Below are 23474 nucleotides of genomic sequence, written 5' to 3'. Positions count from 1 at the left end.
CCCCAGCCTGGCTCTGCCACAAGGAGAGCAGCCCCTGCACCCAGCGCAGCTCGGGCCTCCCTGACGCCAAAGAAGACTCTGAAATGATACGTTTGTTCTGCCTTTACTGCTGCATTTTTTTTTAAAAAAAAGAATTGCTACACTAGAATGAATGGATTATGAGTAAATAAAAAGAAGCTGTCAGTCTCTTTGAAGGTTGTGCTTAAAGGGACTTGCCAAGTCAGGACAGAGAGTGACAAGATAGAGACCCTGGTGTTTTGCATGCTCAGCTCGGTTCTTCCGCTTCATCTGCACCGCACTAAAGGTTGTGTTGAGGCATTGAATCGCAAAAAAAAAGTGGCACGCAAAATAAAAGGTGCCACATCACAATGATTGCAGTGTTTTAACTGCGAGTGCCACACTGCCCAATCCAACAGAAACGCAGGTCTACACAGCCGAAGAAAACGGTACAATACTTCCATAACTTATAGTTAAGTTGAAGTCGGCCAAACATTTGACTTTCTAATGAGTGTAATGAGATTACATGCCTGATGGAAGCATTTGTGCAAAAGCAACTTTCGTGTTTAATGAGGCCCTAATAAAGGACAAAATCGAATTATTTTCTCTCGTTCTGAAATTCTGTCTCCAGTGTGAAATCTTCCTTTAGGAGGAGTGGAGGGAGAGGGCGCGAAGGCTTAAAAGGGGTGAGAGGGTCCACGGCCAAGGGGCTCCCGGGAGCCTTGCGACCCAGAATCTCCGCGTGTCTGGCCAGGCCGCGCTGCGGGGTCGGGCTCGCGGCCTCGCTTTAATTGCTCTTGGACGAGGTCCATGGCACCCGCGGCGCGCGGGGAACCCCTCGGTGGGTCTGAAACTAGGTTAAAGCAATTAGCATGCTGCCAACATATTGTCCTGCGGCAGGGCCGTGAGTATTAGAGGCTATCCGCAATTGTACCTTCGCCCACCAGGCCGCTGCGGCCCACGGAACCACACCCCGCCTGGGCCAGGCCTGCGCCGCACGGGGCTACGGTGCCACGCCAAGGAGCGCGTCTCCAGTCCGCGCTCGCGCCAACGCCATCTGCGCGCGCGCCAGGCCTCAGGGCCCAGTGCCGGCGCCCCGGCTCTGGCGGGCAGGGGAGGACGCCCCGAGAGCCCGGGAGGCGCTCTTGGCCACAAAGGAGACAAACCCAAGCCTGGACTCCCAGGCTTTCTGGCTAAGCGACCTCGGCCGCGCACTCGCTCTTCTCCCCTTCGCTAGGGGGCTACCCTACGCCCCCCGCCTCAGGCTCGCCTTCTCCCCAGGTTGCTGGCCGAGGAGGGCCAAGTTCTGATGAAGGCAAAACGAACTCAGTTTTGGAAGTAAGCCTGTTGCGAAGGTGGCAGGGGTAGCGGGCGGCTTCTTCCTACCTTACCTAAAAGACCCTGGATTTTGTTGAGTGGCCTCCGAGTGGTCTCTAGGCTTTGGCACCGTAGCCTGTCCCATCTCCTTTGGGAGGAGTAAGCCTGAGTTCCAGGTACCTGATGCGGTTGCTGCCGAAGAGGTTGGTCACAGGGCAGCTCAAGAGTAGCCCCTTTCCCAGCCAGTGGAAGCAGAAAGGCCCATTCGCTTAGCCCACTAGCTCCCTGCTCCCACAGTGCACCGCGCGCTCACTTTTATACACCAGGAATAGACAACGTAGGGGTGACCTTGCGTAAATCAAATGTCGTCTCTGAGCCTTAACTTTCCCATCTGCAAAATGGGAACAATAAATACTCCAGGATGTATCTGCATAGGGTGTTTGGAAGGTGGCCCAAAATACAGACAAAAGTTGCTGTGTAGGGCAGGCGACCTAGATGAAGTGCTGTCATAGAAAGTTGAGGTCTAATCCTCTAACCTACCCACCTTTAGGCTAAGTCTGAAATGTAGTTTCTTACTAAAAAGCTACACTTTTGAGTCTCTGGTTTGGTTAATTTTTACCAAGTTAATTCTTTTTAAAGATTATCTATCAAATCATGTACTCAAAAACCTTCAGGAAAAGGTGTAAATAGCATTTATTGACAACGCTTAGAAATAAACCATATCTGGCAATAAATAAGCAGGACGTTTTCTGGCCAGAGTTCTCCCAACAACACAGAGTTCAGGAAAATCATAGGCTATTGCATATTTTCAGAAAATCAGGATAAATTATATAAATTATATATTTAAAAAGAAATCATCTATTTCATCAACTCAACAGGATAATAAATAGATAAATAATAAACAGTTGATTGCCATTCGAAAAATTTGATTCTTAAATTACATTTACATTATAGATATTTACATGTACAATATGCACAGAGACATAATCAGATCCTCAGCCGAGTCTGGGACTTCTCAGGACACAAACTCAAATGGTGGTTCGTTTTCTATGTTGTTGAAGGAAGATTTGCTGTTGAGTTTTCTGGGGTCCTCTGGGGTCCAGACTTTGGCTGTTCGGATAATATTTTGTTCCTTGAGTTGTTTTTCATCAGTCCATGAGAGAGAGTGTCCTGCTAGGGGAGGGAGGCCATAATCAGGGTCGCTGGGGGAGGGGGACCCTGGACAGGTGAGAAGAGAAAACAGACTGTGAATATCCAACCACATTCCCATTGGTCCCATCAGGTCCTTTAGGACCCTTTCCTGGGTGCTCTCCGGTTATACTAGAACCACCCTCTTCCTCCACACTTCAAGCCCCCACCGTCCCCTCCCAGGAATCCGAGGAGCTGCAAGTCTGGCGGGGACGCGCGCCCTTGAGAGCCGCGGTCAACGTGGCAGAAAAAAAAAAAACGAGAAACGCGAGCTCGCATTCAAGTTTTCCCGTGCCCACCGACAATCCGTCGGTCCGACTGTCTGCTTGGCAGTCAGCTCCCCCAGCCCCTCCGGAGCCTTCGAGTGCCCGACCCCTTCTCCCTGAGCTGGGAAGCGGAAGCACTTACGGGTGCCCCGATGGCAGATGATGACCTTCTGGGCCTGGCTGCCCGGGCTGTCCCCGCCCAGGCGCCCGCCGCCGCCCGGCCCCCCGCAGCCGCCCGCGCCACCGCCGCGCAAGGGCAGGTCGGCCTGCACGAGCTCGCTGAGGAAGTTGATGTAGCCGATGGCCAGGCGCAGCGTGTCCACCTTGGAGAGGCGCTTCTCGTAGGGCAGCGTGGGGATGTGCGAGCGCAGCCCCTCGAAGGCGTCGTTGATGGACTGCATGCGCCGCCGCTCGCGCACGTTGGCCGCCTGCCGCAGCTGCTGCAGCTCCGCCTCGGAGCGCACCCGCCGCCGCCGCCGCGCCGCCGCAGCCGCCGCTCCGCTCAGGCCGCGCAGCCGCGCCCCGGGAGACAGTACTGCCGCCCCGGCGCACGGGTAGGCCAGGCACGAGGGCGGCGAGCCGGGCGAGTAGGGGAAGCCGCCTGGGGGCGCCCCCGTCTCGCAGCAGTACCCGCCGCCGCCGCCGTCGTCTGGCTCACCGGGGCCCCCCGAGGACGGCGGGGCGAGCGCTAGCGGGGCGGCCGGGGGCGCGGGCGGCAGCAGCAGGCACGCCCCGTCGCGGTAGCAGTACTCGTGGAGCTGGTGGCTAAGGAACTCCACCTCGGCCTGCTCGTCCGCCAGCAGCTCATCGCCGTCCTCCAGGGGGTCCCGTGAAGACTGGTCGGTGAAGAAGTCGTCCTCGTCGAAGTACGAAGAAGGAAAGGCGTCTAGGCCCCCGGGGAAGTGCTCCAGCAACACCGCGTCCATGCTCGCCGCCGCAGTGGGCAGCGGGACTGCCGGGCTGCGCGTGTTAGTTCTTGGTGAGTTTCTAAGGCCCGTCCGAGCCCCTCCCTCCCGGGGCCCTGGCTGGGGGCAGCTAGGCGGCCGCCGGGCTGCCCGCCCCCGGGCCTCCCTGGAGTGCCCGCGGCCGCTGCGCTCTGGCCCGCGCTCGCGCTGCGCTGGGGAGGGCTGTGGCGGACTTCCTGGAGCTGAGGGCCGGCACGCGAGGATTCTTATAACAACATCCACAGGCGCGTGCCAGGGACCCATCGCGCCAGCCAATCAGAGCGCGGTGTGCCGGCGGCGAGGGGGCCCGGAGGCGCGGCGGTGGGCGGGGGTGGGGGGCGTTTTGCTCCCTTTGGGAGCTCCTGGGGCGAGGAAAAGGCGGGGTCGCGCGGCCCGGGGCTCCTCGCACCGCTCTCCTCCCTCTCCTCTGCCTCTGCATACTGGATTCTGTACCTGCCCCGCGTGCGGCTCCAGGGGCACCTGCGTCCCGCGGTGCCCGCTGCCTACCCGCGCGCGCTGAGCAGCGCCGGGTCCTTCCGCCCTGGGACTGGGGCAGCCGCGCGCCGCGTCTACACGCGGCCACAGAAGTTCCTAGGGGTGCGCGCCGGTGGCCCAGACGGCGAGAGCGGAGCCCGCGCGGCGATCGTCCTCCTCCGCGGCAGCCTGGGCAATCTAAGGGTGCTGCCCTCAGGGACCAGGTGGGTGCATTCCGCCACCCCCTTATCCGAGGTGCGCGGGGCTCCGGCCTGGGTTCCGCTGGGGGCTTCTGTCCCGTCTCTGGACTTTTCAAGGGCTTTTGCACAGTTTGCAGAGTATATGCGGGTGTCATTGGAAGGTGATCCGGACCCACTCCCACTGCGTTCCAGACGCAGCACGGGGGCTGGGAGCGCACCTATGGGACTCCGCTCCGGAGCCTGGCTGTGGTGCCTGGTGCGGGTCCCCAGCGACATCGGCTCAGTGGCTGCCTCCCCTGCCCTCCCCGGCCCGGAGAAAGGAATGGGGAGACGGGAGGGGCAGCCCCCGAGAGCAGCTCAGCGGGGCGCGTTTCTTCTGAGAGCAAATCTAGACCCTAGGGATTCTGAGCAATAAACTGGATACAAAAGGAGTCCATTGAATCGTCTGCTCCGGCGCAGTCCGGAGGGAGGGCATTGAAGTTAAAGGGCAGAATGTGAATCGTTTTCAAAGCCCGAGTCTCTCACCTTTCCGACTGGCCACAGGGACCATCCCTGAATGACTTGTTTTTTTCTTTCTCGACCTTTCTTTTCTGAAAAAAAAAAAAAAAACACAAAACGTATGCAGCTCTGCCCCAAGACAGACTTTATCACAGACTGCGATGCAACGTGAATTCCTCTTTTTAAGAGCAACAAAGAAACACTTTCAAGGTCTGGGCAATTCCGGTTAAAAGCCAGGCTGCAGCTTCCACCCCGGGAGAGTTCAGAAGCGCAGCCATCCTGCGTATTCTCTCTACAGAGGACTGAAAGGAGTCGTCCTCCTGGGCCGCTTCCTTTTTCAGGCACTTGTCTCACTAGAGGCTTCTGTTGGGTATTCAGACGCCTCTCAAATTCCAAGTCATGCCTCTTCAGATTAGTGATTTAAATACGCTTCTTGGTTTTAGACATTGCACTGTAATTAACTGAATTGAGAACAAAGAGTTAAACCAAAAGATATATAAGGTTAGAAGGCCAGAGATTGCCTTACCTTGAACTGCCAACAACCCCAAACAATTTTAACCCAAGGACTGACTGGTTTTCAGTAGTTTTTTCCTGTGTTAGTTTCTCAGCCTTCACAGTGAAGGAGTCGTTCACTATTTGCATATCCTTAAAGGCAAATATGGACAGGTTCCCGGTGATAGAGCCTGAGCTGTGATTCTCTGCAATTTGATTTCTCTTTCTGACCTCAAAGGAAGGGAAGGGGTGTGTGTGTGTGTGTGTGTGTGTGTGTGTGTGTGTGTGTGTGTATCAAGGCCAGAGATCTAGCCAGCTAGTGATGTGCACCCTCCCCTTCCTCACGTAGACTAAAACTAAGTGGAAACATGCCCGTGCCCGTGGGTCAATGTGAAGACATGCAAGAGTAGCAAATTACCCAGCTTCAAAGCCTTATCGGAAATATTGACAACTATCCACTGCAGAGAAGACTAGAATTGAGCCTACAAAGTCTCTTTTCAAGAGGCTGAAAGGCTTTCTCTGGTGGCTCTCTAGACTGGTGGCTCTTGAGAAACTGTGTGTCATAGACATGTGGGTAGGTGGAGGACTGGGAGACAGGGGAGTGAGTGTGAATATATGGGTATCTTTTTTTTTCTTTTTTGGGGGGAAGGTGGGGTTTGGGGGATAAAGTCTTGCTCTGTCGCCCAAGCTGTAGTGCAGTGGCACGATCTCAGCTCATGGCAACCTCCACCCCCCAGGTTCAAGCGATTCTCCTGCCTTGGCCTCCCGAGTAGCTGGGATTACAGGTGCCCGCCACTACGCCTGGCTAATTTTTGTATTTTTAGTAGAAACAGGGTTTCACCACGTTGGCCAGGCTGGTCTGGAACTCCTGACCTCGAGTGATCCACCCACCTTGGCCTCCCAAAGTGCTGGGATTACAGGAATGAGCCACCGTGCCCGGCTATATATGGGTATCTTTTTATTCAATATGATTTTAGCAATCCACTTCCACAGAAAATCATCTGACATTTTTGATGAGTTTGCAGAAGAGTTACAGAGAAATTCACGTTGAGCACCCAGTGAGCTCATGGGAAATTCACTGCTGGTAGCAAGCTTATTGTCTTATGAAGGGGGCAGAACTAGCATGCAGGCTCTGGGTGGCTCCTAGGGGTGCATGAATGAGCATGGGGTAGGAGGAACAGAAAACGTACTCAGTTGTTTCAGACATAGCCCTTGCTACCCTTCTTCCTCCTCCTCCTCCCTCCACTGCCCTCGAAGTTTTTAAAGAATTGCTAGCTGTGTGCATACTGGCCTTGTTGAGAATCTAGGACAAGGCCTACAGACAGTGACACTGTGTCTCTCACACACACACACACACACACACAGGCTTTAAGTAAGACATGATCATTCTTTTCTCTTGTAAAAAGAAGAAAGACTTCTCCGCTAATAAAGGAAATTTTCTCTGGGTCACTAGGGGTCACGACCATGTGGATGGCTGCCCTCTGCCACTGGAAGCAACAGGTTGGATGAGAAGACTGAACCTTACCTTGCCAGGCTAGAGCCCCCACCCCACCCCGCTCTCATTCCAGTCATGCCTTCCACACCCCTGGATCCTCTGGGCAGTTGGGGAGCCTGGAGAGGGGCTTGGTCACAAGGCTCCAGGAGTCTGAGAGAGAGAGAGAGAGAGAGAGAGAGAGAGCGTGAGCGAACTCAGGCTTCTTCTCACCACACCCTAACCTTGTAAAGAGCTCTGCCTCATTATAGAGTCATATATCATCCCCGGTGGTGGGCAGCAGAAGGAGCACTTGGTTCTTTCTAGAGCCAATCCCTGGTGAGACCTCAAGACTTTTTCAAGTCTTTCAGCACAGGCTCAGTGCCACCCTGTTGCCTTGGGCCTGGCAGATTCCCAGGCTTCCTTCCGGCTGCTAGTAGGTCTTGTCCCATCTCCTAGATTCTCAGCTGCAGGAGAGCTTCTGGCCAGGGCCATTGATGTTGAGCCTTGGTCTCATCTCTTCTGTCTCTGCCTGTCTCTCGTTATTGTTTTTAGAGACAGGGTGTCACTCTGTCACCCAGACTGGAGTGCAGTAGTTCAATCACAGCTCACTGCAGTCCTGAACTCCTGGGCTTAAGGGATCCTCCTGCCTCAGCCCCCTCAGTAGCTGGGACCTCAGGTATGAGCCACCATGCCACCATGCCATACTGTGCTCTCTTATGCTTTCTCTCTATCTCTCTTTCTCTGTCTTCCAGCTATCTCTCCCCATCAGGAGTCTTGGGGACTTGAATATTTATTCATTTCTTTCTCATCAAACATTTCCAGAGTCTTTTCCCAGCTTCTAGGAACAATGACTAGAGGGTTAGAGCCCAGGTCCCTGGCTTGTCCAGGATGAACTTGGGGCAGAGGCCACTCATGAAGAATGGCATCTCCCGGCTCTCCATCATCAGCTTACCCATGGAACATTCTCATAGTGCATGATGCTGGGTGTGTATCCTCCCTGCAGGAACCTCACACTGCAGAAACCAGGATGCAGCTGTCTCACCCATAGTATCCTACACACCTCCTTAGTGCCTGAAAGCAGGTACTTGTGGATGTGGCTCGCAGTCTGCTCCTAGCTTGAGAAAGGGTCCATGTTAATTCCTCATGGCCCGAACTGTTCCCTCCCCCATCTCAGAAATGCAGTGGTAATGGCAGGTGGGTGGTTTCTCCTCTCCTGTGTCCCTGTCACCACTCCTTATCTGAGATATCTTTCTTCTCCCCACTTGAGTGGCCAGGTACCCTCATTGGTCCACCCTTTATCCCTGTACTCTTAGGAAAAGATTTGGAAAATACACTCACAAGGTTCATGCTGAAAGGCCTCTGAGGCCCAGAGACGTTCAGAGGCTTCCCTAAGGTCACACAGAAAGTTAATGTCAGTTTTTTTTTTTAATATAGATTTTTCAAAAATAGAGACAAGGTCTGCCTGTATTGCCCAGGCTGGCCTCTAACTCCTGGCCTCAAGTGATTCTCCCACCTCAGCTTCCCAAAGTGCTAGAATTACAGGCATGGGTCACCATAAACAGCTAAGTTAATGCCAGTCTTATCCATCTCAGCCCAGTACTGGCTCCACTGGCTGCTGAGAACAGATTCCTGCCCTGCTTCCCTCACACTTCAAAGGCATATTTGTACTTATATGCAATATTGTCTAGGCTGGTCTTGAACTCCTGGCTTCAAGATATCCTCCCACCTTGGCCTCCCAAAGTCCTGGGATTACAGATGTGAGCCACTTTGCCAAGCCCCCCTTTTTCTGAAGAAGTTGTTGAATGTAGTTGCTTTAATGTGATTTTCACATGCATTAGCTTGTTAGCTTCTAATACAGAACTGCGAGATGAACTGGGCAGGTATTTTACTAAATTTTCATTTTTATTTCTTTTTTTGAGACAGGGTCTCAGTGTGTCACCCAGGCTGGAGTGCAGTGGTGTGATCATAGCCCACTGTGGCCTCTAACTCCTGGGCTCCAGGGATCCTCCCCATTCAGCCTCCCTCGTAGCTAGGACTACAGGTGCACACCACCATGCCCATGCCCAGCTTGGGCAGATTGCTTTTCATCATTCACAGGTGGAAACAGATTTAGAAAGGCTAACTGGCTTGGAGTGACATGCTGGCACTATGGACCCACAAGTGGAAATAAGTGGGTTTCTAGCACAAGGGAGTGGAGATCTCAGCATCGTGTAGGAGGGTTTCCTATGAGATGTTCTGCACTCAGTGGCTGCTCAGCCTAAAAACAATACATAAATAAAGCTGGGCTGTCTCCCACTGAGAATGAGGGCAGGAGGCGCATATCTGTGGTAAAATACAGAGAAGACCCACAGGCTGAATGCCCAGCACCATTCCTTGTTGCCTTTGCATTTCTCCTTGTTAAACATTAACCTTTAAAGTGAGAAACACCTAAATGCTGATATAATTATCCAAATAAGCATTTTCTGTCATGCCAGGGTTTATTTGATGAATAGCAAAGCTTCTGAGCTTTGTCCTTCACTTTTGTTATTCGGCAAGGTGTTTGAACTTTAGTCATGTAAACACTGCAAGTCGTTACTACCGGATGTCTGTATCTTGGCCTCCAAAGTGAGCAGTGGAAAGAACAACAATGAATTTAATAGAAACAAGACATTTTTTCTGTTTCTTGTCAAAGCTATACATGTTTTCTGTCTTCATGTCCATTGGCAGGGCCTTAAATGAACTATGGTGCATCTGTATAATGGAATATCCAGCAGCCACAAAAAAGAATGGGTTTTTTTTTTTTAACGTGGTGATATGAAATATCTCCAAGATGTATTGTTAAGTGAAAGAAGCAAGAGTGACTAGTATGTTCCTTCTTGCATTTAACAAAGAAGACAGGGAATATATGTAAGCGTGTTTGTGTAGGCATCAAATATCTCTAGATGGGCTGGATGCAGTGGCTCATGCCTGTAATCCCAGCACTTTGGGAGGCCGAGGCCGGTGAATCACCTGAGGTCAGAAGTTCGAGACCAGCCTTGCCAACGTGGTGAAACCCTGTCTCTACTAAAAACTCTTCATCTGCTGGGATAATCTGTGCTTGAAGAAACATATGCCAGGGAGGTGGAAGTTGCAGTGAGCTGAGATTGCACCACTGCATTCCAGCCTGTGCGACAGAGTGAGACTCTGTCTCAAAAACAAAACAAAACAAAACAAAACTCTAGATGGATACCCAAGAAACTGATGCAATTATTGCATCAAGAAAGGAACTGAGTGGTTAGTGGATAGAATTATTATTGTATACTCCTTTGTATCTTTTGATTTTTAAAATATGTCAATATATATGCAAGATTTTAAAAATTTAAAAATATTTTTAGTTTTTAATTTTTATGGATACATAATAATTGTACATATTTATGGAGCACATGTGATATTTTGATACCAGCATACAAAGTGCAATTATCAAATCAAGGTAATTGGGGGTATTCATCACCTCAGACAATTATCACTTCTTCATATTGGGAACATTCCAATTTTTCTCTTCTAGCTATTTTGAAGTATACAACCTACTTGAGTTTGAACTTGGCTGACTTTTGTATTTAGTGGGTTCATGGTGAGGCCTCAATAATATAGGTTAATTGACTAACCGAGTGGATAAGGTAGGCTTCACCACAGCAGCTTTTAGAAAGTACCGACTTCTGGGGCGGGGCGGGGTGGGTGGTGGTGGGGTGTGAATTCCCTCTTTTTAAAATATTTTTTCTTTGTGTATTGTATTTATTTTGAACATTCTTTTTTGTAAAAAATTGTATTTCAATAGCTTTTGAGGTACAAGTGGTTTTTGGTTACATGGATGAACTGTGTAGTGCTGAATTCTGAGATTTTAGTGCACCTGTAGCCCAAGTAGTGTATACATTGTACCTAATATGTAGCTTTTCATCCCTAGCCTCCCTCCCACCACCCCACTTCTGAGTCTGCAGTGTCCATTATATCGCTCTGTATGCCTTTATGCAGGAAATTTTTTAAAAGTTAATGAACTTATTTTTTTAAGAAAAATTTTGGAGTTTGTTATCTCTTTATATAAGCCCTGGAGGAGCCCTCCAGAGATCTGGATCATAGCTTGTGCCATTTTAAAATATCAGCAAGAACTAGGTGGTAGGTGGGAACAACAAGGGCTCACAGGGACTGCCAAGTAACCTCAGTGACTCCCTTCCATAATCTAAAATGGATGGCATTGGATGAAATGCTATTTCCTGTATGAAGTCAATATCGGATAAAGTTTAGAGAGATTCAACATGTAAAACACATTTAAAATTACTAAATACTCATGAAAACCACCACATTTTCTGCATTCTCTGCAATTGCACAACCTACAGGTGACTTAACATTTTGGTCTATTTTCTTCCATGTATTTCCAGTTCTATTTCTTACAGTTTTCACTGGACAGCATCTCACAATTTCTCCATCTCTTTACTGGCAGGCTTTAATGGTGGCATGATCGTTCATCACATGGCTTCACTGTTGGGTAATTTCATGTTCATTGAGCACCACTCACTCCATCTGAGAACTCACAGTTCAGTTCATGCTTTCTGTATCTCTTTGACTGCCTTTGTATTCTATTTGTGGTCTGACTTTATTCTCTGCTTGGTGGGCCATTACTTTCATTCCCTCCAAATTTTTCTACCTCTTATCAATAACACTTTTCACTCATATCAGGGGTTCTGAAGATGTTAGGGTATTGCAGTGGCATTATTGCTCTTGTTCCCTTAAAATCCTGTCTAGAGCAAGAAACTCTTCATCTGCTGGGTTAATCTGTGCTTGAAGAAACATATGCCAGACCACACCTGGTTCAAGCACAAAAGTGCCCAATATTAGCCAAGAAACATTAGGTTTTTAGGAAAGCTGCCTAAAAACTCAAGTATACAGTTTTCCTGCTTATGCTTTTCAAGAAATAGGCAGCTGCATGTCCCTAGCCATGCCTCTGCTCCTGCATGTGCAAAAACAAATTATCCTAATATTACCTCACTGGGTTATTGTGAGGATTAAGTGAGTTAACACATATAAAGCACATCAACAGTGCCAGGCACATAGTAGTAGTTGCTTAATAAGTTATTTAGTAGTAGGTGCTCAATACATGATGGAATGGATGGATATGTGTAAGTCATCGTGAGAAGTGGGAGCCTGCTTAATCACACAGGAGTCATTCTTGGTGTTGGCCACCCCATCCTACCTCCTAGATTCATAGTGGACAGTATCAATGACTGTATCAACAAATACTGAGTTTAATTCACTGTCCACACTGGAAGATGCAGCACACCTCTATTCAGCTCTTCTCATGACTTTTGGAGCAGTCAGGATTTGGTCTAGTTACAGCTTTTTGCTAATGCCGCTGGCTTTAAAGTGGGGGCCAGAAAAGTAGTTCATTGGCCAGGCATGGTGGCTTATGCCTGTTATCCCAGCACTTTGGGAGGCTGAGGTGGGAGGATCACTTAAGCCCAGGAGTTGCCTTGGCAACGTAGTGAGACCCCATCTCTACAAAAATTTAAAAAGTTAACTGGGCATGGTGGCATATGCCTGTGATCCCAGCTACTCAGGAGGCTGAAGTAGGAGGATGGCTTGAGCCCGGGAAGTTAAGGCTGCAGTGAGCTGTGAATGCACCACTGCACTCCAGCATGGGTGACAAAGTGAGATTCTGTCTCTAAAAAAAAAAAAAAAAAAAAAAAAAGGAAAGGAAAGAAAGAAAAAGAAAAGTAGTTCACTTACACAGTCTAGTCCTCTAAGAGAATTATCTGTGCTGAGGCAGAGCAAGGTGCTCAGGGTGGTGGGGGGTGGGTGTTCCCACAGGCCAGTGCTTTTCATTTCTCCTCTGCAGTATCCCTCTCCAAGTCACAGTTAGACTGACTCCAAGGCTCTGAGTGTAGGAGTCCAGGAGGAGACAGCTTTCCCCCTCTAACTCCCTCACTCTCCCCAGCCCTGCAGAGAAGCCAGGGGCGTTTATTTCACTTCTTATCTGAAGGATCAGCCAGGCTTGTTATGGGACACAGTTGCCTCACAATCTGCTCACTCCTGTGTAACCAGTGAATCATATTTATAGCCATTTCTCTCTTCATAACAAGGGGACTCTCCATTACTGGGATTGAGTTTCCTGGCGGGAACTATCATTGGACCTCTCATTTCCATGGGCCTCTGATTTTTCTGGATCCATATTTCTTCAATGAAAGCGCCACAGTTTTATTACAACAATTTTTTAATTTTGTGACATCATTTAGATGATAATCTTAAAAAATAATGACAATGAAGTATGAGTGTCTGCTGGAACATCTAGATGAGCACCGTAGGACTTGGTCCAACCATGGGACATGGGACCCGAATCTGGGCTTCCATTCGTGTTTAAGATTAGGGGGTGCCAATCAGGCAACTTTAATTACTGCAGGCTAAAGAAAACACACAGAGATTGTGTTTGTGCCTAGAAAAGATGAAATAGCTGCACAACAAGCTAGACAGACAAAGCTACCATGGTAGTTTAATTAAACTGGGGTAGAACTATCCCATGGCACACAGTCGACTGAAGAGAGGAACTGATACCATGTTAGCTTTGTAGGTGGCATATGTCACTACGACAGAGTCATATTATCTATCATATTAAATGCTGGTTAATTTGAATTTTGTTGATTTATAGAATTTTTTCATTTTAAATTTTGTTTGGCTTTGTAGTTATCCAAGAGCAGTACATAGAGTTTATTCTAATGGTCTAAGTTTTTGTAAATTACTAATTAATTTATTAATATGAAATTAATTGTTTTAATAATTAATTAAAATAATTAAATTACTAATTAAATTATTAATATGAATAATAATTGAATGTAACACTGAGAGCCCATAAATGTTTTTATTTGTTTCTGTTTTGTTTTCTATAAATGTATAAATTTCTTTTTGTGCATGTTGAAAAATGTACCCAAAGTATTACTACAGTATTTGTGTTCAATTTAAGTAATCTCTATGGAGATTTTATACAAGTACATATATATGTGTATGTGTACAAAAATATACACACCTGTACACATATGAACATATATGCATATTAAAGTCAAGATTGAGAAATACTGTTCCAGATGATTACCAAATACAGATGTTTGCCTTCAGGAGGTAGATAGCAGAGAGGAAAGAGGACAGGGAAAGAAAGTAAAAAGGAAGTGAAGTAAAATAAGAGGGAGAAGATGCAAGAGGAAGAGTTGGAAAGGTAAGAAACACATATGAAAGGGCAGAGAATGGAAAAGCATGGACATTTGACCCACATAATCTGAATTCAGATCAAAATATCTGCTCAAATGTCCTTATAGTCATTTGTTCCTGGATCTTGCTTAGATTTAGTTTCACTGGCTAGTGAAAGGGGAAGAAATAACAATGTCTACCTGAAGGATTGTTGTGGAAAGTAAAGCAAATGATTTAGGTAAAGCATCTGATACACAGCAGGCATTCAATGATTGCCAGTTCCCATCTTGCTTCCCCTACACTCAGTGGCTAATCAATAAGTTTTTTTTTAATCAAATGTCTATAAAGTACAGAAGAAAAAAGAAAAGAAAAAGGCATGCATGAGAAGTGATATTACAGGGGTTCAAAGAAGAACTGGGTTCTCTTCCACTGCTATCTTTCACCTTGAGCCTTGATTATCTATATCAACTTAGAAGTTCTTTTTTTGACTGTACACCTTGCATTATTTTGGATAAGTGTTCTGCCTTGTGTAACAAATGTCTAAAGGGTGATTAAAATATAATATTTATGTCTCTCTCATGTAATAGTTTAGCATAGGCAATCCAAAGTTTATATGATGACTACACGGGTTGGAGGTCCAGCTTCCTTGCAGCTTGTTGCTCTGAAACATGCTCCTGAAACATGGCTTCCATCCCTGAGTTTAAACTGGCTGCTCCTACTCCTACTCCTACTCCTACCATTGTATCTCCATCCCAGCCAGCAAGAAAAAGGAAAGGACGCACTTTCCTTCTTTCCTTTTAGGAACATGACCTGAAGGTTGCTTACATCGAGGATGGTCACAGTCAATGGGCCTGAGCTGTCACATGGCCACATCTAGCTGCAAGGGACACAGACAAACAGTCTTGAGGTTGGTAGGCATGTTTCTTTTTATATATATATATATATATAATTATACTTTAAGTTCTAGGGTACATGTGCACAGTGTGCAGGTTTGTTACATATGTATATGTATGCCATGTTGGTGTGCTGCACCCATTAACTCGTCATTTACATTAGGTATATCTCCCAATGCTATCCCTCCTCCCTCCCCCCACCCCACAACAGGCCCTGGTGTGTGATGTTCCCCTTCCTGTGTCCAAGTGTTCTCATTGTTCAATTCCCACCTATGAGTGAGAACATGCAGTGTTTGGTTTTTTGTCCTTGCGATAGTTTGCTGAGAATGATGGTTTCCAGCTTCATCCATGTCCCTACAAAGGACATGAACTCATCATTTTTTATGGCTGCATAGTATTCCATGGTGTATGTGTGCCACATTTTCTTAATCCAGTCTATCATTGTTGGACATTTGGGTTGGTTCTAAGTCTTTGCTATTGTGAGTAGTGCCACAATAAACATACGTGTGCATGTGTCTTTATAGCAGCATGATTTATATTCCTTTGGGTATATACCCAGCATGTTTCTAGTTAAAACTTGGAATGTCATCAAAGAAAGAGAGAAAAGTAGTGTGTGTTGGGGAGATGGAGATTAGCTGTGCCCAACTCACCTTATCATTACCAGTTTTGAGTATGACCTCTTGAGAATATATGTACATTTATATATTTTAAGTTCACACAAATAGGACTGTAGTAATACATTGGGTACATTTTTCAACATGCACAAAAAGAAATTTTAAGAAGGTGAGTAAAGATTTAAGTTCTAAAATTCTTCCTGCACCTCAATAGAACATCTTATTTGCTTTGGAAACTACTACTTTATGTAATGCTGAACAATCACTTAAGTTTGTTTTCTTTTTGCTTTGTTTTGAGACAGAGTCCCACTCTGTCACCCAGGCTGGAGTGCAGTGGCGCAATCATGACTCACTGCCTCCTCCACCTCCTGGGCTCAAGCCATCCTCCCACCTCAGCCTCCCAAGTAGCTGGGACTACAGGCGTGTGTCACCACACCAGACTAATTTTTGTAGAGATGGGGTTTCACCGTGTTGTCCAGACTGGTCTCGAACTCCTGGGCTCAAGTGATCCACCCACCTTGTACTCCCAAAGTGCTGGCAATACAGGCATGAACCACCACATCTGACTACTTAGGTATTTTTTAAGCTGAATAATCTTCTTGTTTTTCATAATTATATATGAAGCTATAAACACAGAAATACTGAGAAAATGTCAAATCACGCTGTTTTAGTTTATTGCTTTAAGGAATGTGTTTGGAGCATCAACCATGTTCAGGTGACGGTGTTATGTATGTGGAAATACGGAGATGAATATGTGCAGTCTCTGCCCCTTAGCACGTTCTTGGTGTAGTAAAGACAGGAGTGAGTAATTATGATCCAGTTCAGTGAGGGCTATATTGAGGTATAAGTCGGTATAAGAATGAGGGGACAGAGAGAGCTTCAAAAAAGGAACAATGTTGGCCGCGAGTGGTGGCTCACACTTGTAATCCCAACACTTTGGGAAGCTGAGGCAGGCAGAGAGGTCGGGAGTTCGAGACCAGCCTGGCCAACATGGTGAAACCTAATCTCTATGAAAAATACAAAAATTAGCTGGGTGTGGTGGTGTGTGCCTATAATCCCAGCTACTCGGGAGGCTGAGGCAGGGGAATTGCTTGAACCCGGAGGGAGAGGTTGCAGTTAGCTCAGATTGTGCTACTGCACTTCAGCCTGGGCAACAGAGCAAGACTCTATCTCGGGGGGTTAAAAAAAAAAAGGAACAATGTTGAGCTAAGCCAGTCCTGAGGAAATAATGACCACAAGAGGAGGGGCAGAAATGTGCTTCTGGGAGGTTGAACATATTTACAAAAGCCTAGAGCTGTGAATAGCCCATGGATATCCCCAGCAAATCCATGGGATGTTAGGGGCTCAGCCCCAAGCACAGCCTGCGTTCTGCACCTTCCAGTGTGCCTTTTTGCATCTACTTTCTTAGTCCTGCCTCCACACCCCAGCCTCATCCCAGGCATGGAGTGGCCTCATGGTGAACACATGGATGCCCCACCAAGACCTATGTCTTCAAAGAATGCCCAGTGCTCCAAATTATCCTTTTTGCCCTCTTTGGAAGCCAATTACTTCAGGGCCATTGGTCTCAGCTAGAGGCCATAAAGGAAAACATCTGCTCCCCTAAGGTATGGGCAACACAGAGCAACCACATCATTCCCTCCCCAGCATTTGATTAGGGTTCTTGAAAGGTAATGCCGTAAATCACAGGAAGAGATTTTTTTGTATCTGGCATTTGAGCCTTAGTGCAGTCATTTGAAGGCATTTCGGGGGTAGACAGAGATTTCCTCGTGTCCACTGAATCTCACTTTTATTTAGCCTTTGCCAGCCCTAGAAACAGATTTCCCTGTGTGCATCTCATGGTAGAATGTCTTTCTGTATCCTTACACACTCCTGTTCCTGGCCTTTTTTCTTTTTCAGAAGCTTGTTATCTACTACACCTGAGTATAAACCCATTGTAGAAATCCAAGATGGCGCTAGGAATATATGCAGAGACTCCTAAAAGTGTTAAGGGATGTCCCAGATGGAACCAAAGCTGAGAATGCATCATCTGTTATATAATATTTCCCTGCTCAAATTTAAAATGATGTAAGGGAATTATGTTGTCACTGGCCTTGGAGGTCTCCAGGACTTAGAGAGTACATTTCTTCTTCAGCTGGACAAGTTTGAGCAGAGAAGAAAGGAAGGTACAGATAGATCATTTTATAATTTCTGGATGCTTTACAAAAATAAAAATTAACCAGAAAAGCTTCCACCATACCTAGGTTGTGGGAGCCAGTGGAGCAAACCACAGATACTCTCTAGTTCGTCCAGGCAGATGATAGCTTACACTTCTCTACCCTCTTCAAGGTGAAATGTGGCCATATGACATGCTCAGCGAATGAAAGATGTGTGAAAATGACATGGTACCTCTGGGAGGAAGTTTTAAGAGCCAGTGCACAGTTTGTCTTTTGCCTCCATATTCTGTAATGATTGTGGACGTACACCTTGGGGCAGGACATCTGTCAGCTGGGGACCTGGAGTGACTCTGATGAACAAAGTTCCCCCGCAAACCTTCATAGAACGGGTAACCTGGACCAGAAATAAACTTTTGTTGTGTGAAGCTGCTGAGATTTGGGGGTTGCTACTGCAGCAAAACCTAGCCCACCTGACATACCTAGGTTGGTGCATGTAGCATTCTGCACCTAGTGTCATTGCATAGAGACTCAGTACCTTTGTGGATTTGTTTACAGTCTTTTGGTTTTAGTAGTGAAAGCCAATTTGAACTAAGTTAGACATTAAAAGGGGGATACATCATGGGATACAGAGCATCTCCTAGAATCTGATAGCAGGAATGTAGTGAGGCCTCAGGAGGCAGCAGTGCCAAGTGTTGTAGAAACTGAAGATTCTCCCCTGATAGCTATTTTCTCCTTCCTTTCATAATGGCACTCCAGGATTTTAGCTGGGCACATAGCTACCCAGAATAAAAACTACATTTCCTGCTCACCATGGCACCTCTGTGTGGCTATGAAACTAATTTCTAAGTAATGGGTTGTGACCAGAAATGAGGCCAAGCTTTGGGACTCAGTCTTTGAAGGAGAAAGACATGTCCTATATTGTCACTTCCCCTCTTTCCACTGGTTGGGATGCTGAGGCAACAGGAGGAGTTGGAGCAGCTACTATGAACCATGAGTTGAAAGCTACACGTTGAGGATAGATGAGCAAATACACAAGAGGAACTGAAGTCCCCCACATCATTTAGAGCCCATACCAAGCCTGGAATACCTATCCAGCTTTGTTTTGTCTCTATGAGAAGTAAATAAACTTGTATCTCATATTTGTAAACTTTTTACAGTAGAGCAGCTAAACTTGTACACTAGTCAACACATCATGATCTAGAAAGATGCCTGGACATTGTCTCTGTCTTTCCTGTGCTTCTTTCTCTTTCCTTCTGTACATCTTCATCCTTTTCATTTTCTATGGATCAGCTTTCTCTGATTTTGAGTTATTTCATAGAAAACATGGCTGCCTCAAAGAAGCACGATGTTCATGTATGTAACACACATTTATTAAGCACCTGTTGTGTGCTGGGAAGTGTGCTTGGAATATCTCTTCTATGTACTGTTCTGTCTGTTGCTAGCATTAAACACTAGCAACAGAACAGTAGGTACAACATATCCTTTTCTCCATGGGGCATATGGAGGAGTGAAAATGAGGAGTAGAGGTAGACAGTAACATGAAACAGAATGATCATCATGAAATTTGAAGAAATAAAAATTTTTATTTAAAAAAGGATTTTATTAAGGATGAAGTAAAGAGGGATGGTAAGGATGGAAATGTAGATGGGATCTAGATCAAAGAAGACCTTGTAAACTGTGTTATGGAGATGGGCATCATATAGATAGTCATTTGCAGATTGGATAAACCTTATAGGGGTATAGGAAGAAACTATCAGAACTATCATCTACATTTTTATCTTTTTTTAGAAAAATTGTGTGTCTTATGCATTCTTTATAATATATATAACTGACTTGTATAGCAGCACATCTTTATAACTTACCTATAATTAATTTGGGAATAGAAAGCCGACAAACGGTTTTACCCAGGGGGATAGCATGATCCAGTTTACCAATTACGAAGGGTGCTTGGGGCTTCACTGTGGAGAATGGATGGAAGCAAGGCAGGACTACAGGCAGGGAGACTGAGCAGAAGGCCGTGGCAGCAGAACAGCTGGGATATTGTGAAGGACTGAACTGGGTGGTGACTGGGCAGATTGGAGAGAGATTTTGGAAAGAATTACTAGGACTTCTGAACTTATTGAATGTGGGAATTGGAAAAAGAGAGAAGGAAAAGATGATACTAAGAATTCTGCTTTTGCCATCAGGATGAATGGTGGGCCTGTTACTGCAATTTTAGGCAAACTAAGGTCTGTAAATTGGCCCTAAATTGGGGGACATGGAAATTGCTGGTAAAATGATTAAAAACAGTTTCAATGTGAGATTGGGGTGCAGACTGATGAAGACTGAATAAAGGCAATGAACTTGATTGAGACCCCTATCTGGAGGAACTTATTAAGAAGTAGAGTTGTGAATGTGATAAAAGAAAGGTCAGGGGTGACTTTTCCGTTATTTTTGCAGATGGGAAAGACTTTCACCCTGTAAGGAATCTATTTTCTCCCCTTTATTCTCCTTGCAAACAGTCCTTTTCAGATACACACCCATCTTCCTTATCCTTGGCCAACTGCCTTATTCCTGGACCAACTTCTCTATTACTTTAAGAAAATCATTTTCTTTTATCTGGTCAAAAACGAATCCTAATAATTGATGACACATATAAAAGTAATGAGGGTGGTGGCCTTGCATTAAGGGAAAGGAAATTTCCAGCTAATATTAGGCAAGACAGACAAGCTCTAAAACCTTTTGAAGTTCCCTTTAGACACACCCAACATTTCTGTCTCCTTCATCTTTTCTTCAAGTTGGCCCTGAGTATTATTAAACACCACTTGTTCTTTTTAAAATTGTCTTAATATTATAGCCGTATTTCTTGTGCTATTTTTCTTTTTCAGTATTTCCGCCGTGTTGAAGACTTTTCGGGGCTTACCTAGAGAGTAAACTCCATTGACAATTTCCTCCCTAAGGAAAAAAAGCATTTTAAGGTTTTGCTTTAGAAGCCAGCTTGAGGGGGTGGGGGTGGGGGGCTAAATTTCTTGGTTTGTCAGGCCTTCGGGACACAGACGGGTACAGGAGTGACCCACTAAAGGCATAGCTGTTGGTGCAGCCCAAAGAAGCTAACGTACCTTCCGTGGTTTCTTCTGGGCAGGGAGTGACTGTGGCGTTGGGAGAGGTCAGTGAGAAGGCCACACTGCTGTTTAACCAGGAACAGCTGCTAAATGCGCCTGGGCTCAGGCCCTTCTTTGCACAGGAAGATAGACAAGGAGAGGGCAGGCCTTGAACCTTAACTTGAACCTGGAAAGTTCAAGTTAAATCCTGGCAGGCCTCTGGAGGCCCAAGCAGCCCAACATATGGGCAAAATGTTTCTTCCCCGGCACAGCGGTTGTCTCCCCGGAGAGGTTCAAGCCTCCTGTGACCTCCTGCTGCCGTTTGTCTTGAAACCAAATCGGGACTGGGCAGCCAGGCCCCTGCAGCTTTTTCTGTCCCGGCCCCTAGGATCTCCGTCTGCACCCCTGGCTGGCTGCTATGGCTGCAGAGGAGCAAGAGCGAAACCGCGCGAGTGGCAGGAGCAGGCCAGGCCGGAGGCCCCTCCCCGGCCCCCAATCCGGCGGCCTGCCCTCCCCCTCCCGGGGCGTTTGTATAGCAGACACCTGCAGCACGGGCGGCCGCCCGGGTTCCCGACACAAGGCGCTGGTACCTGAGCCCTTGACTGGTAATGCACCATAAACGGCTCCTTTCAGGCCCTTTCAGAGCAGGAGCACGGAGGTCACCGTGTCTACAAACCCCTCTGTGTCCGCCACGTCTCCTGGGCCCTGGGCGCTCGGGCCTCCAGCCGCAGAGCACGCCTGCCCGTGGGAATCCCAACACTTGTGCTCCGCGAGGCCGGCGGGGCGGGGGCGGGGGAGTGGGACCACCCTGCCCTCCCCCAGCCCGGCCTCCCCCGCCCTGCCCGCCGCTCGTTCACAGAGCGCAGCGAGTGGAACGAATTGGGTGCGCCGTCCTCAGACGCTGGCGGAAATCAAATGATAAGGCGAGGTGGGACACCCGCTCTCCGCCCCGCGGCCGACGCCCAGCCCACGGCAAAGGTATCACACGGTGTCCCGCCTCGCGGCGACGCGAGCGGCGGGATGACTCGGCCTGGGCCCTGGCGCAGCCAAAGGCCCGGCTCGCTGGGGCGCGATCCCAGCTCGGCGCGCACAGCCCTCCGAGTTCCAGGTTGGATTGGGTGCGGTTGTACCTGTGGAGTGGGTGGCCCGGTGACTGCCACCCGGGCCAGTGCTGCCAGCAGATGTGCACATCCTGGGCGGGGGCTGGCGGCCGAGTGTCACTAGTAGGGGCGGCGGCTAGGCAGCCATTCGCCGCCTTCCAAGCCCGGCGCTGCGCGCAGGGCTTGGAGCACTCGGTGCTGAGACGCGAATGCGCATAAAGAGAAAAGTGTTTCCAATGTTTCCCCAAAATGGGGAACAGGGAAGAAGGACAAGTATCATGCAAGACTGCCACTGCCACCTGTCTTTTGCCGACCATGCTGCCTTCTTTCCCGCTGGCCTGGCTCTGAGCACTGAAAGCCGGGGAGAGGGCGCCGGCCTTAGAGCCAGCCGCACTCGGGGACCGCAGGCGGCGCTGGCCCGGGCCACCCAAGCCCGGCAGATGAGCCCTTGGCCTGCGGGGGACCGGGCCGGAGGCCAGGGGGACGGCAGTGTCGCCGGAGGGAGCGCGCAGCCCAAGGCCGGTGCTCCGGCCCCGCGCGCCCCCTCCCGGGTCCGCAGGGAACCCGGGTTACCTGGGGAGCCGGGCTTTGTCGGCCACGCTGGCTCTCCGCGGCCCCAGAACTAATTAAACGCCTCTTTTGGCCAAGGGAAGCCTTGCGCCGGACGGGGGTGGGGGCGTGTGGGGGCGGCATGTGGGCACGGGAATAATCAGCCCCATTCTTGCGCTTCTACAGAACCCGCGGCGCAGCGAGAAGTGAACAGCGGCCGCCTGAATGGCGGTTTCAAAAGGCGACACCTGCAAGCGCGGCCGGTTGTGAATTGAATTGAGTCAAATGCGGCGCCCGCTCGTACCTGAGCCGCGAGCTATTAGTGTCAGGCGCGCCCGGTCGTCCGGGCGGGGAAGCGCGCGGCCAGGCCGTCCGCGCTGAATGCGGCAAGCTGCGGCGCGGCCGCTCCATGGGAATGTCGCCACTTGTGCTGCTAGCGGTCGGGAGGGGGTGCGCTGCCCTTTCAGAGACAGACACAATTAGGCAAAATGCTCAATGAACATTATAAATGACGTGCGATCGCTCTGCAGATTGCCTGGCAAATCAAATTATATGGTCGCTCGCGGGCAATTTCCATGTGCTTTTAAAACTTAAACAGGTATTCGCCCATTTAAAAAAAAAAAAAAGGAGGGGGGGTGAGTCGACTCAGGGATTCCGGAAAAAACAAGTGGAACAGTCGGTGTTGAATATTCACACGTCCCCTTTGTTGGCGACTGACTTCACAATGGGCTTGGAGAGGGGGTGCGTTTGGACGAGACACATTTTTTACTGTCTTCCATGCTGCAGAGGAAGGCACCAGAAGTTTGCATTTATTACAACTCACAATTACAGTAGGACTCCCTTTTTTCTTTTAAGACTAAGATTCTTCTCATAATGAATGACTTGAAAGCTACTGTCATTCTAATAAGATGGAAGAAACATTCTAATCAGATGGAAGCGCGCCCGGGTGCACTTGGGGAGGAGGCGGAAAGAGCCCTGCGCTTCTCCCTGGCACCAAGCATTAATCCAGGAGGGAGCTGGGGAAGCTGGGGCTCTGCGCTCTGCACAGCC

The 23474-nt window shown here is 48.2% G+C and overlaps 2 protein-coding genes across 4 annotated transcripts in view; one reads left to right on the top strand and one right to left on the bottom strand.

The window, feature by feature from the left end:
• Positions 1-580, top strand: part of C8H10orf67 (chromosome 8 C10orf67 homolog) — a 155727-nt gene extending 155147 nt beyond the window's left edge. Inside the window, exon 18 of the transcript XR_008619891.2 lies at positions 1-580. This exon is cut by the window's left edge and continues 1703 nt beyond it. The gene's annotated coding sequence lies outside the window, so the exon portion shown is untranslated.
• Positions 581-1990: 1410 nt separating this feature from the next.
• On the bottom strand, positions 1991-22298 carry PTF1A (pancreas associated transcription factor 1a). 3 transcript variants are annotated; one of them, XM_055092484.2, is made up of 4 exons: positions 21906-22298; positions 6902-7021; positions 2911-4976; positions 1991-2532 (listed from the first exon to the last, which is right to left on the bottom strand). In XM_055092484.2, the coding sequence occupies exons 3-4, from the start codon at positions 3974-3976 to the stop codon at positions 2330-2332; spliced, it is 1269 nt and encodes a 422-aa protein (XP_054948459.1). In that variant the 5' UTR covers positions 3977-4976; positions 6902-7021; positions 21906-22298; the 3' UTR covers positions 1991-2329. The 3 variants fall into 3 exon arrangements, with proteins under 3 accessions (XP_054948459.1, XP_054948460.1, XP_034785993.1); XM_055092485.2 differs by lacking the exon at positions 6902-7021; XM_034930102.2 differs by lacking the exons at positions 6902-7021; positions 21906-22298 and having other exon boundaries at positions 2911-5304.
• Positions 22299-23474: the final 1176 nt, after the last annotated feature.

This window comes from Pan paniscus, chromosome 8 (assembly GCF_029289425.2).
Source record: "Pan paniscus chromosome 8, NHGRI_mPanPan1-v2.0_pri, whole genome shotgun sequence".
NCBI lineage: Eukaryota > Metazoa > Chordata > Mammalia > Primates > Hominidae > Pan > Pan paniscus.
Note: the sequence above shows the minus strand (reverse complement) of the source record. Positions and strands in the feature narration are given on the sequence as shown.